The sequence below is a fragment of the Malus sylvestris genome, chromosome 10 (assembly GCF_916048215.2).
Source record: "Malus sylvestris chromosome 10, drMalSylv7.2, whole genome shotgun sequence".
In the NCBI taxonomy this organism is placed as follows: domain Eukaryota; kingdom Viridiplantae; phylum Streptophyta; class Magnoliopsida; order Rosales; family Rosaceae; genus Malus; species Malus sylvestris.
The window spans coordinates 26,216,375-26,231,300 of record NC_062269.1 but is presented as its reverse complement, the minus strand read 5'-3'; the positions used below and the strand labels follow the sequence as shown (position 1 = coordinate 26,231,300).

The following is a 14,926-nucleotide window of genomic DNA, read 5'->3' as shown; positions in this document are numbered from 1 at the left end:
ACTTATTTTTGGACTTGGATTGTCTGCCCTCCTAGTTGTGGTGTCCTTCCATGCCCTCCTATTTTGTGCGGTCACGGTTAAGCCACGTCAATATTTTATATTAATTTTTTAATGAGATAATAAGACAAAAAATAATAAAAATATAAAATATTGACGTGGCTTAACCGTGACCGCACAAAATAAGAGGGCATGGAAGGGCACCACAACTAGGAGGGCAGACAATCCTTGTCCCTTATTTTTTTCAAATGACAGACCTCTTTTTATTAATATATTCAATTCAATAGAGGTAGATTGTCTGTCCTCCCATTTTTATACTCTTCTCATCCTTTGTGTGATCATAGTTAAGCTACGTCAATATTTTATATTCTTATTACTTTTTGTTTTATTATTTTTATAAAAAAATCAATATAAAATGTTAACATAGCTTAACCGTGATCATAAAAACAGAAAGAAATGGAAAGAGCATGAAAATGGGAGGGCAGACAATCCACCTCCCAATTCAATACCCGAGCATTAACAGTTTTTGGGCATTTACCACTCCCAACCTGTCAATCAAGAAAATCATTAATTTAAGGATAGTGTTATCCACATTTCTTTTTATTTCTCATATTATACTGGACACCCTATATTGATTTATATTCTTTGATTTTTTTTCTTTCAATTCATTCTATGTGGGTATAAAATTGAGAGGAGTGTGTGTGAGGTAAAAAGGAGGTGTGAGAAAATTAATGCTAGGGAGACAAAATTTTGTAAACTAAATGACATAGAAGTTGATGATTGGATGATTACTTAAGCGTTGATAAGCGTGCTCATATCTTATTAGTAACACATCATTTAATTTGCATATTTTGTCTACAAATTTAGTCTCACTTAATTCAATGCCTAAGAGCATCTTCAATGGAGATGTCAAAAGATAAATGTCAAATTTAATTTGATAGCTGACGTGACAATGTCAAATTTTCTCTTTTTTCTAACTGATATGTTTTTTGTTATAAATGATATTTATAGAATTCATTTTAAAAAGAAATCAATTAAAATAAAATTTTAAGATATCTAATTGGTGCATTAAGGGGACCCCACAATAAAATAATTAAATTAAATTATTTGACATCACATTTTCTCATAAGTCAAATTTACATATGAAAACTCATATAATCTTATGCATTTTAAAAAGAAATCAATTAAAATAAAATTTTAAGATATCTAATTGGTGCATTAAGGGGACCCCACAATAAAATAATTTAATTAAATTATTTGACATCATATTTTCTCATATGTCAAATTTGACATATGAAAATTCATACGTCAATCCACATAAGATTGACATATCGATTGAAGCTTACTCTTACCTTCAAATTTGATTACACGACATTTCACTTAGGATTTGACATCTCATTTGAAGTTATCTGAACAAATTCCATTGTTTAATCATGCATGTTGCTCTAATTGTTTATTATTTAAAGTTCAAATCTTGAAATTGCAAGGGTCATAGTTGAAACTTGAAAGCATAACCATATAGAATGACAACAATAGAAAGTGTGACTGCTGTATAAAATGTCATGCTGTTATTTTATATTAATTCACATGTTATAATATAAGCGAGTATATAAATAAAGAAGGCAGATTCTCTGTTCTTCCACTTTTCGTGCTCTTCTATGCTTTTCTGTTTGTGTGATCACAGTTAAGTCACGTCAACATTTTATATTTTTTTTACAGAGATAATAAGACAAAAAATAATAATAATATAAAATATTAACGTGATTTAACCGTGACCATACAAAACAGGAAGGCACGGAAGATCACGGGAAATGGAAGGGCCTCTATAAATAAATAGAGCGGACAAAAAACACTGCACAACAATGTCAGTCATAATTTGAATTCTCCAATGACATTGTGTTTGTGGGGTCGGACTTCTATCCTCCCCTAGTTGACTCATATTAGAGAGAGAAAGAGGTAACCAGCCGACTGATTGAGATTTGAGACAGAGACCACTTGAGTAGGACATGATGGTCATTATTTGAATTGTCTATCTTCATTCAAAGGAACAAACTTTCAAGTGTAACAGCTCTACCCGGACCCAACTGCGTTGAGTGTTGCCCACCCTCCTCCTCCTCCTCCTCCTCCTCGTCGTTCCCTCCCTACTTGTACTAATCCTCCTCCTCTAAAGCTTCAAACTTCAAATAATTAACTCAAAAATTAGATCAAATAAAAAGTAGGGTTTTTTTTTGGGGGGGGGGGGGGGGGATAATAACCAAGAAATACTGAAAGAGAAGAGCTTTTAGCTAAATTTTCAGCTCAATCCTGAATCTTCTTCTTCTGGGAAGCTCCAAAAATGTCGGGGTACGTCGGCATTCTAGTCTCAGATCCATGGCTGCAGAACCAGTTCACCCAAGTGGAGCTCCGGAGCTTGAAATCCCATGTATGTTCTTCTGCATTTCATGTTTTCTAAATTTTATTTTTTGAGCATTTTTTGGCTGAAAATTTTGTGATTTTGGGTTGATGAAGTTTGTGAGCATGAAGAGAGAGAGTGGAAAGCTCACAGTTGGAGACTTGCCTGCCAAGATGTCGAGGCTCAAGGTTGTGGGATCGGATAATTTCACTGACCAAGACAGGGCTTCTTTCATTCAAGATTTGCATCCCAACCTCGATGAAGATGTGGATTTCGAATTCTTCCTCCGGGTCTGTTTTAACACTTTTACTTCAAAGTTCAAACCCAATTGAGCAATTGATCGAATAAGTATTGCTGAATAAGTCTTGCAGGTCTATTTGCAACTCCAAGCTCGTGCCACAGCTACAACAGGAAGTGGTGGAAAGAACAACTCCTCATCTGCCTTTCTCAAGGCTGCTACCACCACTTTGCTCCACACGATCAGTGAATCCGAGAAGGCTTCCTATGTTGCACATATCAATAATTACCTTGGACAGGACGATTTTTTAAAGAGATACCTGCCTATTGATCCTTCAACCAATGATTTATTCGAGATCGTCAAAGATGGAGTACTTTTATGGTGATTGATTGTTATTCATTACTGCCCCTTGTGGTATTTTTTGTTGAGTTACTAGTTTCTTTTGTGTTGGGATCGTTGATTGGATTTTTATGGTTGTGTTTCTCTGGATGCAGTAAGCTGATCAATGTGGCAGTGCCTGGAACAATCGATGAACGAGCTATCAATACTAAACGAATACTTAATCCGTGGGAGAGAAATGAAAATCACACCCTGTGCCTCAACTCTGCTAAGGCAGTTGGATGTACTGTAGTCAATATAGGGACTCAGGATTTCATTGAAGGAAGGGTATGCATGTATGACTTTTCGTTTACTTCATATAGTGTGCCCTAGGGTTGCTACTGCTTCATTGAGTGTTTATAAGTATATACGGGATATGGATACTTACACAACATTGTAATTTTTGTTTGGATTTCAGCGTCATCTTGTCCTTGGAGTCATTTCTCAGATAATCAAGGTAAGACCTTCATAGTTGTATAACTTTATCAGCATGAAGTTTGATTTTGGAATATATATGGACTATGTCCGAACCAATAAGTTTGATTTATCTTTCCAACAGTATTATACTAATCGTTATGCTATTTAGATACAACTATTGGCAGACCTCAACTTGAAGAAAACACCTCAATTGGTGGAGTTGGTTGACGATAGCAAGGTAAGAATGTCGTTCATGAAATTTTGATTCTTAAGACAATTAGTGGCGAGGTTTTCAACCAACAAGTTTCCTAATCTGTTCTTTTGTCCGAAACCTACAGGATGTGGAAGAGTTGATGAGTCTACCTCCAGAAAAGATATTACTGAGGTGGATGAATTTCCAATTGAAGAAAGCAGGATATAAAAAGATAGTCACAAACTTCTCTTCTGATGTGAAGGTATGAGAATAAGTTAATAACTTGTTGAGGTTTGGGAATATGGCATGCCCAAGTATATAATGAAATAGGAAAGATGTAGCCAGTGATTCGATTCTGTAGGTTGCAATGGCAATAGCTGATAACTAGATTCGACGCTAGTGTTTGAGGCTACGAGATGTCTGTCTTGCAGGATGCTGAGGCTTATGCTCACCTCTTAAACGTTCTTGCACCAGAGCACAGTAAACCATCTGCATTGGATGCAAAGAATCCTTTGGAAAGAGCAAAGTTAGTTCTTGAACATGCAGATAGGATGGGTTGTAAGAGATATTTGACTTCAAAAGATATTGTTGAAGGATCCCCGAATCTTAACCTTGCATTTGTTGCACATATTTTCCAGCACAGGTGAGAACTATATCGACTTGAGCAATGAATTCCTTTTAGAATAGGTACTTTATTGCAGTAAGTATCTAAGTTTTACTCGTTCACATGTAGAAATGGGCTCTCAACCCAAACAAAGCAAATATCATTCCTCGACAATTTGGAAGATGACACCCAAATTTCCAGAGAAGAGAGGGCATTTCGCTTCTGGATGAATAGTCTTGGAAATTCATCATATATCAATAATGTATTTGAAGACCTCAGAAACGGGTAAAGTTTGCGTTTGAACTCGTACGATGATTTAATAATGTAAAGTTGTCTATCCTCCTGAACATAAGTTACTTATGTTCTGATCAACTTATTCTAGTGTTGCACCTGGTGGCATAATAAGTTCGCATCAGGTTCATGGCTCAAATAAAACCAAACTTCCAAATTTCAATTTTGTTTTTAAAATATCGAAAAGATTGTCCTAAGAAGGCTTAGATTTTTAAATTTTGATGTAGTAAACATCATACGAACTAAATTCAAGGACTTCCAAAGTTAGAGATTGCTAATATCCTTACTTTCATCTGGAGCTGTAATTAATTTGGTCCTCTGCAGGTGGGCACTTCTAGAATCGCTGGACAAGATTTCGCCAGGCATTGTCAATTGGAAGATTGCAAACAAGCCACCAATTAAAATGCCATTCAGAAAAGTAGAAAACTGCAACCAAGTTGTAAAAATTGGGAAACAGTTGAAGTTTTCTTTGGTAAATATTGCTGGAAATGATATCGTGCAGGGGAATAAAAAGTTAATACTTGGTACGTCCGCTGGCACATTTTTGTTAATTCTATATCTTACAGCAATCTTCCAAATACATCAGACTCTTGGTATAACTTTATGCTTTTATAACTCAAAGAAATTATCTGAATCAAAGTGTATCTGGTTTTGTTTTCAGCTTATTTGTGGCAATTGATGCGGTATAACATCCTCCAACTACTAAAGAACTTGAGATTTCATTCCCACGGGAAGGAAATCTCTGATGCTGATATTCTAGAATGGGCCAACACCAAAGTCAGCAACACGGGAAGCCAGAGCTGCATGAAAAGTTTTAAGGTGCCATTTCTATAGTTGCTTTCTTTCATGTTTTGATTTTTTATTAATGCTAGTGAGTTAAACTGATAATTGTTAGGGGATCCCGTGGAAAGGGAGGGGGGGGGGGGATCGAACCCGCATCAGGATGCATACACATGATTGCTTTCCACCCACCACTCCAGTAAAGTGCGCTTCTTAGCTTTCTGAGGCATGTGCGTGAAACTCCGAGTTGATTAGTAGATCGAAGAATCAACAAACATAGCAGCGGGTATTTTGAAATGTCATTCCCATGGACCTATGTGTTTGGTGAAGTAGACGAATAATTTTATACCTGGTGATGAAAAAAGGAGTAAAAACAATGTACTTATTTGCCTGGTATTTCCAGACAGGCGCAAAGATTTTGTAGTCATGAAAGAAGTTGTGCAACTATTCCTTCCAATTGCAGAACGCTCTAACCATAGGTCCATAGACTCCATACTCTATCATGTTATTTGCTTAGACGTTTCATGAATTAGGCGAAGGATTGGAGTTTTCGTATAGGCTGTGACATCCATGCATGATTTTGACGCCTGAAAATTCGAAACATTAGCAAGAACTTCTTGTTGACTGTGCATCAATCTGTGCTTACTGTTATCCCTGATCATATGTTACTATATCAATCTTACAGGATAAGAGTCTTTCAGATGGCCTTTTCTTCCTTGAGTTGCTTAGCTCTGTGCAGCCTAGAGTGGTGAACTGGAGTCTCGTAACAAAAGGAGTGACCGGTATGTTTTCTCTGATCTTTTCGGGGTCAAAGTTGAATTCATTAGTGAATCCTATTATCACATATCAACATTTTTGAGAACCATCTCTATAATTTATTCTTCTGAATCTTTGAAAACTGTAGATGAGGAGAAGAAGATGAATGCCACCTACATTATAAGTATTGCAAGAAAGCTTGGATGTTCGATATTTTTGCTTCCTGAAGACATAACTGAGGTACTTTCGAGTGTTCAGATGTTCCATATTTTTGTTCATTATCTGATGAACAACTTTCATTTCGTGTTCTATTGTCAACCGATGCACCTAAACTAGTTTATGTTATTACATTTCATCAGGTGAATCAAAAGATGATTCTTACTTTGACTGCAAGCATTATGTACTGGTTTTTGAAACAACCCATCGAAGATCGACCATCTGGGATTTCAGATAGTGAGGGTTCCAGCATTGTCTCCAGTTCAACTACTGATGACTCTGCTTCTGAGTCATCAATGGAGGAGAATGGAAATCTATAAACACAATTATTACTGGGAAACATTTACTAAAGTTTTTATTTAAAGCTCATGAGTTTTTATTTTTTGGTAAAGTTGATTGCAAAAATGATTGCAATAACCAGTATATGTAAGAGTAGGAATTGAAGTGTTTTTCAAACCAAATTTTGTTCAGGCAGCATATGTGAATACAAGGATCTTTTAATCCAGTTTCGTTAAAGATTCAAAGGGTGGTTCGTGTCTGTCATTGAATTAGATTGAATAACTCGCTAATATTCACAAGAAAACTTATCCCTTTAATCTCTTTAGGATGAAAAAGGTTTCATCACTACCTTCGCAATAATTATGAGTTAAGTAATCTAATTTTATGCATCAAACAATCTCCAAATGCAAATAATTTGATCAACCAATTTGAGCAATCACCAAATTTTCTTTGGCCAATGATGATGACTAGGGTGGAAATCCTCTTGTACAGAAGACCCTTGGTGGTCAAATTAATGTCACTTCACATGTCTTCTTTGTATGTCTTAGTTTTATAGTGGGGCTTCCTTTGCTTTTTAATACTCATCAATAAGAAGTATTTTTTGTTGTAATTGTCAAGTTCCTTCATGTGGTATTATTAACTTATTTATTGACAAAAAAAAGTATGTAAAATTATGTATTTATTAATAATATTATATTGTAAGCTGAAAATTTTTATGTTTGATTTGGCAAGCTTTCAAAATCCATGGTATGGTATTTGTGAAACTTTTATATGGGTTTGTTATTTCATGCTTTTAATCAAGTACACCTTTTCAGATAATTAATAACATAACACGTATATTAATCTGACTAGGAATGCGAAATGGTGATGTGCTAGGCACATTCAAAAGTATGGTTGTTAATCGTTGATGGAGTGAGTGGTTGTCGATCGTTGATGATAGAATATGGATGACATCTGTAGACGACTCTCATACCAATTTGGTGGTCCTGGAATATTTCATGGCTAATAGCAAATTGAGGATGTACATAAATTAACAAGCCCATGTGGATCCTTGTTATCTCATATTATCAATACACAAAACCTAATTATGAGTTTGTTAAAGTCTAATACAAAAGCTTTGGTGCTTGTTTGGGCATTTGTAGGCAAGCTAGGCCCACCCTCCCCTATGAATTCCTCACCCTTTACAAAAGGCCACAACACCAACTCCAAGCTTTTCTCTACCGCGTTTTGTTTTGCCTTTCTGTCACTCACTCGCTCACTTGATTCTATTTTCCAGCTAGGGTTTCTATTTTAATTAATTCTCTTTTTCAGTGCAATAACCCATAAACTATCGTTTATTTAAAAATATATATATTCACGAAAGAAGTTGAGATTTTACCATAAAATCAATTTGAAGATATTGAGAGTGATTGAACTCTTTATAAGTCAACGTTTGGTTTTTCATTAATGTGAGACTTTATCTTCACATTCTCACATTAACATTCTGCAAGTGGTGGAATGTCCTGGTAAATAAGATTTTCCTGTTCAACTCATTGCATCCCGAGTTCAAACCCTCAACTTTCTTGTTAGTGTAATTTAGAATAGGAGTATCGTTTGCATTAAAAGAATTTTTTTTTTATATATATTGACATTCTCTTTGGAGGAAAACATATCTAATATATGATAATACAATGTATAATTTCTTTTTAAACATGTAAAACCTAAGTTATTATTTTTATTTAGGAGAAATTAGGTTTTCATCATTCCTTTTGCTATTCCATTGATTAAAATCATTTTCCTTTTCAATTTTTGATCAAGGTCCTTGGGAATTAATAACATCATTAATTATTTCAATAATAAAATATTTTTTTATTTCTAAATATATTCATTTAATGTTAAAAATGTTACAATTAGTATATTTATATTTATGACTAAATTTTTTATCAAATATTTTTAGTTTTAGTTTGTACCCATTTTTAATTTTTAATTCTGTTTTAATTTGTACCAATATTTTTTTCAGTTTTAATTTGTACCCATATATTAATTTCTTTTTGTGCCCATATTTTTTAAAGTTTACTATATTTTTTTTATTTTTTCTAAATGTACCCATGCTAATTATATGTACCCATTCATGTAAAACTTTTTAATCTTAAAATGTACCCATGCTAATTAAATATACCAATTTGTTATATGTAAAATGTACCAATTTTTTTTATATATAATCTATTCAATTTTTTTAATCCATTTTTAAACTTATATGGGTACATTCTTTTTTCTTTAATTTTAAAATGTATCCATGTCAAGTTTAATCGAAGAAATTTACTAATGTTATTAAGCCTAATATCTTTTTTTTTTTTTGTGATTTTGAAGAATGTACCCATGTTTTGATACAATAATTTTTTTAGTTAATTTTGATGAATGTACCCATGTTTACACACACACACACACACACACACACACACACACACACAATAGTATATTTATATTTTAATATTTTTAATCCCACAAATTATGGTTTTTTATTTAAAATCTCATTTATATAAACAACTAAAATTTCTAATTTTTAATTTAAAAAATATAGTAACGTACATAGAAATAAATTATCACATTGATTTCAAGGACCTCGATCAAAAATTAAAAACCAACAAAGTTTCAATAAAAAAATATTCATAACCAAGAATCGCATCCAAAGTCTCCCTTTTATTTATTATCTTGCTTAAAAATTGCTATTATCTTTGGCTGATGGGATTTTCACATGACCCAAAGGCCAAAACACACACAACTTTTCAACATGTGTTTGAGACTTGAGACTTGAGAGGTAAAAAAAAGCATACATCCTCACTAATTTCTGCCTTAATTTTTCCTTTCTTTTAGAGATTAGCATAATGTATCTTTCCATGTGGTTAGGAAGATTACACATTATTCTACAGAACAAAAGGAAGATCATCACCTTTTTCTTTCTTATCATGTTAACTGATAATATTTGAGGTTGTTTAAAACAAGAGCAAGAGTCACCAATATGAAGAATAAACTACTAAGACGATGAAAAATTTCATTAGCAAGGTATGTACCTACAAAGTCTGATGCATTAGAAATTAAAATGTTGCATAAAAACCAATAGCAGCGTTTTTTAAGTGTAGTACGTGTAACAAAAACAGTGTTTTAATATTATTCTGGTAAATGTCGATGTACAACACTGGATTAGTGCTACAAAAAATCATTTGCAACTTTGCTTTGTGACACAAGAAAAAGGATCCAAAAGAGAAGGACCTTTTGCAACACGAGATGTACAACGCTTTGGAAAACCCTGCACAAAGTCATTTGCAACGTTTTCTGAGGGTTGCGACGAGTAAAAATTTTCGCTAGTGATCAGTCCTCGTATCCTGACCAATAAAAGACATTCAAATGTGAATGCAATGCTAAAATGATATTGGAAGGATTCATTCTCAAAACACCTATTGGAAAAACTCCGACTCAACTACCAACCAGACAAAACTAACACAAATACAATCAACCGAAAGCAAACTGCAAACTACAAACTCTCACAGTGAGAGATTGTAAAATCGTGCAACAAAGATCATGTTCAACTTGTTACTACTCATCAGGAGTTGATCTACAAATTTAAGATTGTACAACCCTCTAATGAAAACAAAATCCAATTAGAGCAAATTTACTGATTGTCACCAACAGTCGTAACGAACAATTTTAAGCAGAAATTCCTACTCATTCTTTAAGTAGTCAAGTATTATTCTAATTAAAAGGCACTACCATTGCAGTTATAAGTTGGGCTTTAATTTAAATTAAAGTGACCGTGACATATGCATATACCATTTCATGTCGGTTGCCGGCCATTGCTATCATCTCGATCATGTACAACCACCAGTAGCTAGTAATTAGTTAGTAACTACCATCACCATGCACTGTCATGTCATTGGCTTATAGACCCGCCAAAAGGAGACAAATTCGAATATAATACCATGAGTTGGATATAAACATCAAGTTAGTGAGAAAGATGCATAAGAAAACAAGATGAAGAGAGGAAAATTAAAGGCCCCATAATCCAAGTGGGTAAGAACCATGTGCGCTCATATGCTAGTTGGTCCTTTGTTGCCCCACGGACCCCCCTTTTACCTCCAAAACTCATGTTGAAAACGAAAGAAGCTATAAACCTATTATTCAATTCCATTATCTCCCACCTAAATAAGAACTTTTGACTTGTATCCGGAACACAGTTACGTAGTGCTATCTTTATAGAATATATTAAGGGATACTTTGGATGCGGTCCCTAATCCTTAACATTCTTTGACTAAAACCTTAATGGTATTCAAAGTTTGATCAAAGTCCCTTGACTTTGTACACCTCATTATATTACAATTAATATTAATATTTTTATAGTTTTGACATTAACTGTTTGATATTTTATGAGATTTATAATCCTATAAATTTAAAATATAATACTATTAGAAACGGTTACAATAAAAAAATTCAAACATTTTGATTGAATAAATGGATAAAAACTATGTAAAAATAAGAAATAATAAATGGCAAAAGAATGTATCCATAGTGTTAAAATTATTGGTACATTTTACAAAAAAATTGGTACATTTCAACATATAACAAAGTGGTACATTAATAAAGAAGAATGGGTACATTGTAAATAAATTAGGGTACAGATAAAAGATTAAAAAATTATGAGTACAAATGAATTTTTAAAAAATATAGGCGCTAAAAGAAATTAATATATGGGTACAAAATAAAACTAAAAAGAAAATACTACAAATTAAAAAAAAATGTTGCAAATTAAAAGTGGGTACAAACTAAAAAGTACAAATAAAAAAAATATATGGGTACAAATACAAATAAACTTTAAAAAATATGGGCACAAAAGGAAATTAATATATGGGTACAAATTAAAACTGAAAAGAAAATTGGTACAAATTAAAAAAGAATTACAAATTAAAAATGGGTACAAACTAAAACTAAAAATATGTGATAATAAATTTAGTCATAAATATAAATATATTAATTGTAACATTTTTAACATTAAATGAATATATTTAGAAATAAAAAAATATTTTATTATTGAAATAATTAATGATGTTATTAATACCCAAGGACCTTGATCAAAAATTGAAAAGGAATAAGATTTTAATAAATGGAGTAGCAAAAGGAAAGATGAAAACCTAATTTCTCCATATATTAATAATAAATAAATACACACACACACACACACACACACACACACATATATATATATATATATATATATATATATATATATATGTATAGACAAAAGATAAGGGAGTAGGATTATCTCCCCTCCTATTCCCATCCACTTCCCTCCCTTCCTCTCACATATTGTTTTTTGTCTTATTGTCTCTATAAAAAAAAAAAAATTAATATAAGATGTTGACGTGGCTAAACCGTAACCGTTCAAATAGGAGGGGAGGGAAGGGGAGAGAAATTAGGAGCACTGGCGGAGCCAGGTTAAGGGCTGCCCTGGGCTGTAGTCCAGGTAGCTTTCGATGAAAAATAAAATTTTACATGTAATTTTAATTGATTTTCGAATGTAGCCCACTAAATATTTAGTCATTAATCCGAATTCTCTAGGTTTAACTATAAAAAAATTATATAATACAGTTTATAAACCATCTTTCTATAAAAAAAAATTATATAATACAGTTTATAAACCATCTTTTTTTCTTACATAATTTTTCTCATCGCTTCTTGTACATGTACAAGTTTGGATTTGTTTAATTACAAATTTTTTTGGCTCACCTTGTGAATTTTTTTTAAGCTAGTTGATACTATGAAAAATACGGTATCAAGTTGCTTTATTTATAAAGATTTAAATTTTTAAGCTAGCCCACCCGGTAAAAAATTCCTAGCTCCGCCATTGATTAGGAGGAGAGAGAATCATCCTCCAAAGATAAGATAATTTATACTAAATTCATACAAACTATAGAAAAAAGAAAAATATAAACTTAAAACGTAGCAGATTTAAGAGAAAGACAATATATATTCACCAAGTCAATTCATCAATTTTCCATATTTGATTAATAATAGGGAATTGTTATTGGCACTCTAAAAATCTCATTCTACACTCCAAACTTTCTATATTTGGAAAGAAAAATACACTTATGAAGAGTGTGAAATGAGATTTTTAGAGTGTCAATAACATTTCTCTAATAATATTGTATTTATTATATTAAAGGTTGATTCTCCAAGTCTCCTTCTTTACACCTCCCATTTCTAATATTCTCTCTTTCTCAATCTTCTTTTCTTTCTCCTTTTCTTATTTCCCTCTCATCCTTTCTCTTCCTTAAATTGCCCAATCGCATAATCTCTCTCTAAATCTCCTGTTGTTTGTGGTTTTGTTTTGGAGGAGAGACAGTGTTGTCAGAGCACACATCTAAGTTCTCTCCTCTTTGTCGTGGTGGCTTGTGAGCAAACTGGACCCCTTTGTGTCAGAAGAAAATCTTTTATCTTGTTCATTTGACTCTCTTTCCTCCTAAAAGTTCAACTCTTTCTAATTTCAAGTACCCGCAACCCTACTGTCCAAACAAACCCTAATTTTTTTTCCACAAACATATATAGACCCATGAATTCTCCGAACCCTAATTCACTGAAATCTAGGTTCACCAAAGGGTTGGTGAAAGCCCTCATCAGAATAAACAAACACCATCCCAGATCATCATCATCACCATCAATCTCGTCTTCTCCGAGAGAGATCCGGCGACGATATCATAAAATCAAGACTGCTGCTAATGCATCCATGGCTTGTGCTGTAGGGACGAGAAGAGCTTGGAGTAGGGCTCTGCTCTGGAAGATCCAAAACCAAGCGCGCAACAGCGGCGTTGTGAGGAGATCAATTGGCAGTAGCTCTCACTACTCCATGAAGAAAATAATTGAGCAGAACAAGGTAAATGAGCTGCGGAAGGTCGTACCGGGCGGTGAAGGCATGGATACTTGGAGCTTGTTGGAGGAGACTGCTCATTACATGAAGTGCCTTACCACACAGGTAAAGGTGATGAGGACAATTGTGGAAATTTACTCTCCTACTACTTGAGTGATCTTGATCGATAATATATATTCTGATAGCAAGAATAATATTGGAAACAATTGCAGGAAAAAAAATACAAAAATTTGAATAATTATGCACATTCTGGATGGTACATATAGATCTCAAAATTAAATAAATAAACTGAAAAACGGAGATTAATACTATATAGAACTTTGATCTGTAATAATGGAGAGGTGATATTTGTCAATAGAGAATTTATATATGTATGTGCGCGTGACCGGCCGGTGTGCTTTTACTTGTAATTAATTGCGTTAAGTTTCACAATCTTCACTTCTGAAATTTTGATCAGCTTCTTAAATAAATTTGCATTTATCTCCTCACAATCAACAATCAACAATCAACAATCAAGATAGATCTTTTATTTAAAGAAAGGAGATATATAGGAAATTGGCTGTTTGGTTAATCATTGTCCGATGACCCGTGATTTGATTTGTCCAGTTACTCATCTTTTAGATATGTCGATAAGTAGTCACAAAATTAATGTTTACTTTGTAGATATTTGCTTCACATGTCTTTCGTGTGGATAATATTCATGTAATTAACTAATCCGAAATGAATAAGTGTTTGTAACTCAGTTGATTAACAGCAATCTCCTTTGCACCTACGATCTCGAGTTCGAGTCCCCCCTCCCAATATGGTTAATTTGTATCCAAAAGCTAAACTGAAAGAAACCAGGAAAAGAAAAACCATTAAAAAGCCTACATGCAAGGCTTATATGAGGAAGACCGAGCATAGCTGTGGAAAGTAACGTTTAGACACATAGCTCCATATGTTTTGTTTAGTACAGACTTGATGAGGAGGCTCCGGCCATTAATTTGCATCTGCTGGATTTGGCTATATATTTGCGTCCATGCAGATAATAAGTATGTAGTAACGAATCTCCAGGTCTGCTTGCAATAGTTGGGATGTGTATGCATATAGAATTGTTTCTTATATATATATAATTTTTTTATTTTATTTTTATGTATGCATTTAGTTTAGAATTTCTTTGCTTGTAACTAATTAAAGACATTTTGTTTGGGGTCGTAGCTAGCTAGCTAGTGTTCTCGCTTATATAGCAAGTGTTCCATCAGGAGGCGACTTGGATAGCTTTATTATGTATTTAGGAACACTATTTTCTGTTTAGGGGATACCATTACCAATTACCAAATTAAGCTTTTTATACCTAAAATTTTAAGTTTGTTTTGCGTTGATAATATAATTGGTTTAAGTACGCTTGCTGGCGCTAAGCCGCAAGTATCTGTATTGACCCTTTGTTACTGTAAGTGGTTGAGAGAATACTTTATTTTCTAGATGTTGTTAATGTACCTCCTCTTGGAACT

General features: G+C 33.3%; 2 protein-coding genes across 2 annotated transcripts; both read left to right on the top strand.

Moving 5' to 3' along the window:
* The first annotated feature begins 2,028 nt into the window (after positions 1-2,028).
* On the top strand, positions 2,029-6,778 carry LOC126587383 (fimbrin-2-like). The gene is made up of 14 exons (XM_050252426.1): positions 2,029-2,419; positions 2,506-2,679; positions 2,761-3,008; positions 3,122-3,293; positions 3,424-3,462; positions 3,592-3,660; positions 3,761-3,877; positions 4,047-4,258; positions 4,349-4,504; positions 4,835-5,034; positions 5,172-5,329; positions 5,976-6,072; positions 6,195-6,286; positions 6,406-6,778. Exons 1-14 carry the CDS (start codon positions 2,333-2,335, stop codon positions 6,580-6,582), a joined length of 1,998 nt encoding a protein of 665 aa, XP_050108383.1. The 5' UTR covers positions 2,029-2,332; the 3' UTR covers positions 6,583-6,778.
* Positions 6,779-13,121: 6,343 nt separating this feature from the next.
* On the top strand, positions 13,122-13,589 carry LOC126584372 (transcription factor IBH1-like). The gene has a single exon (XM_050248774.1). It carries the CDS (start codon positions 13,122-13,124, stop codon positions 13,587-13,589), a length of 468 nt encoding a protein of 155 aa, XP_050104731.1.
* Positions 13,590-14,926: the final 1,337 nt, after the last annotated feature.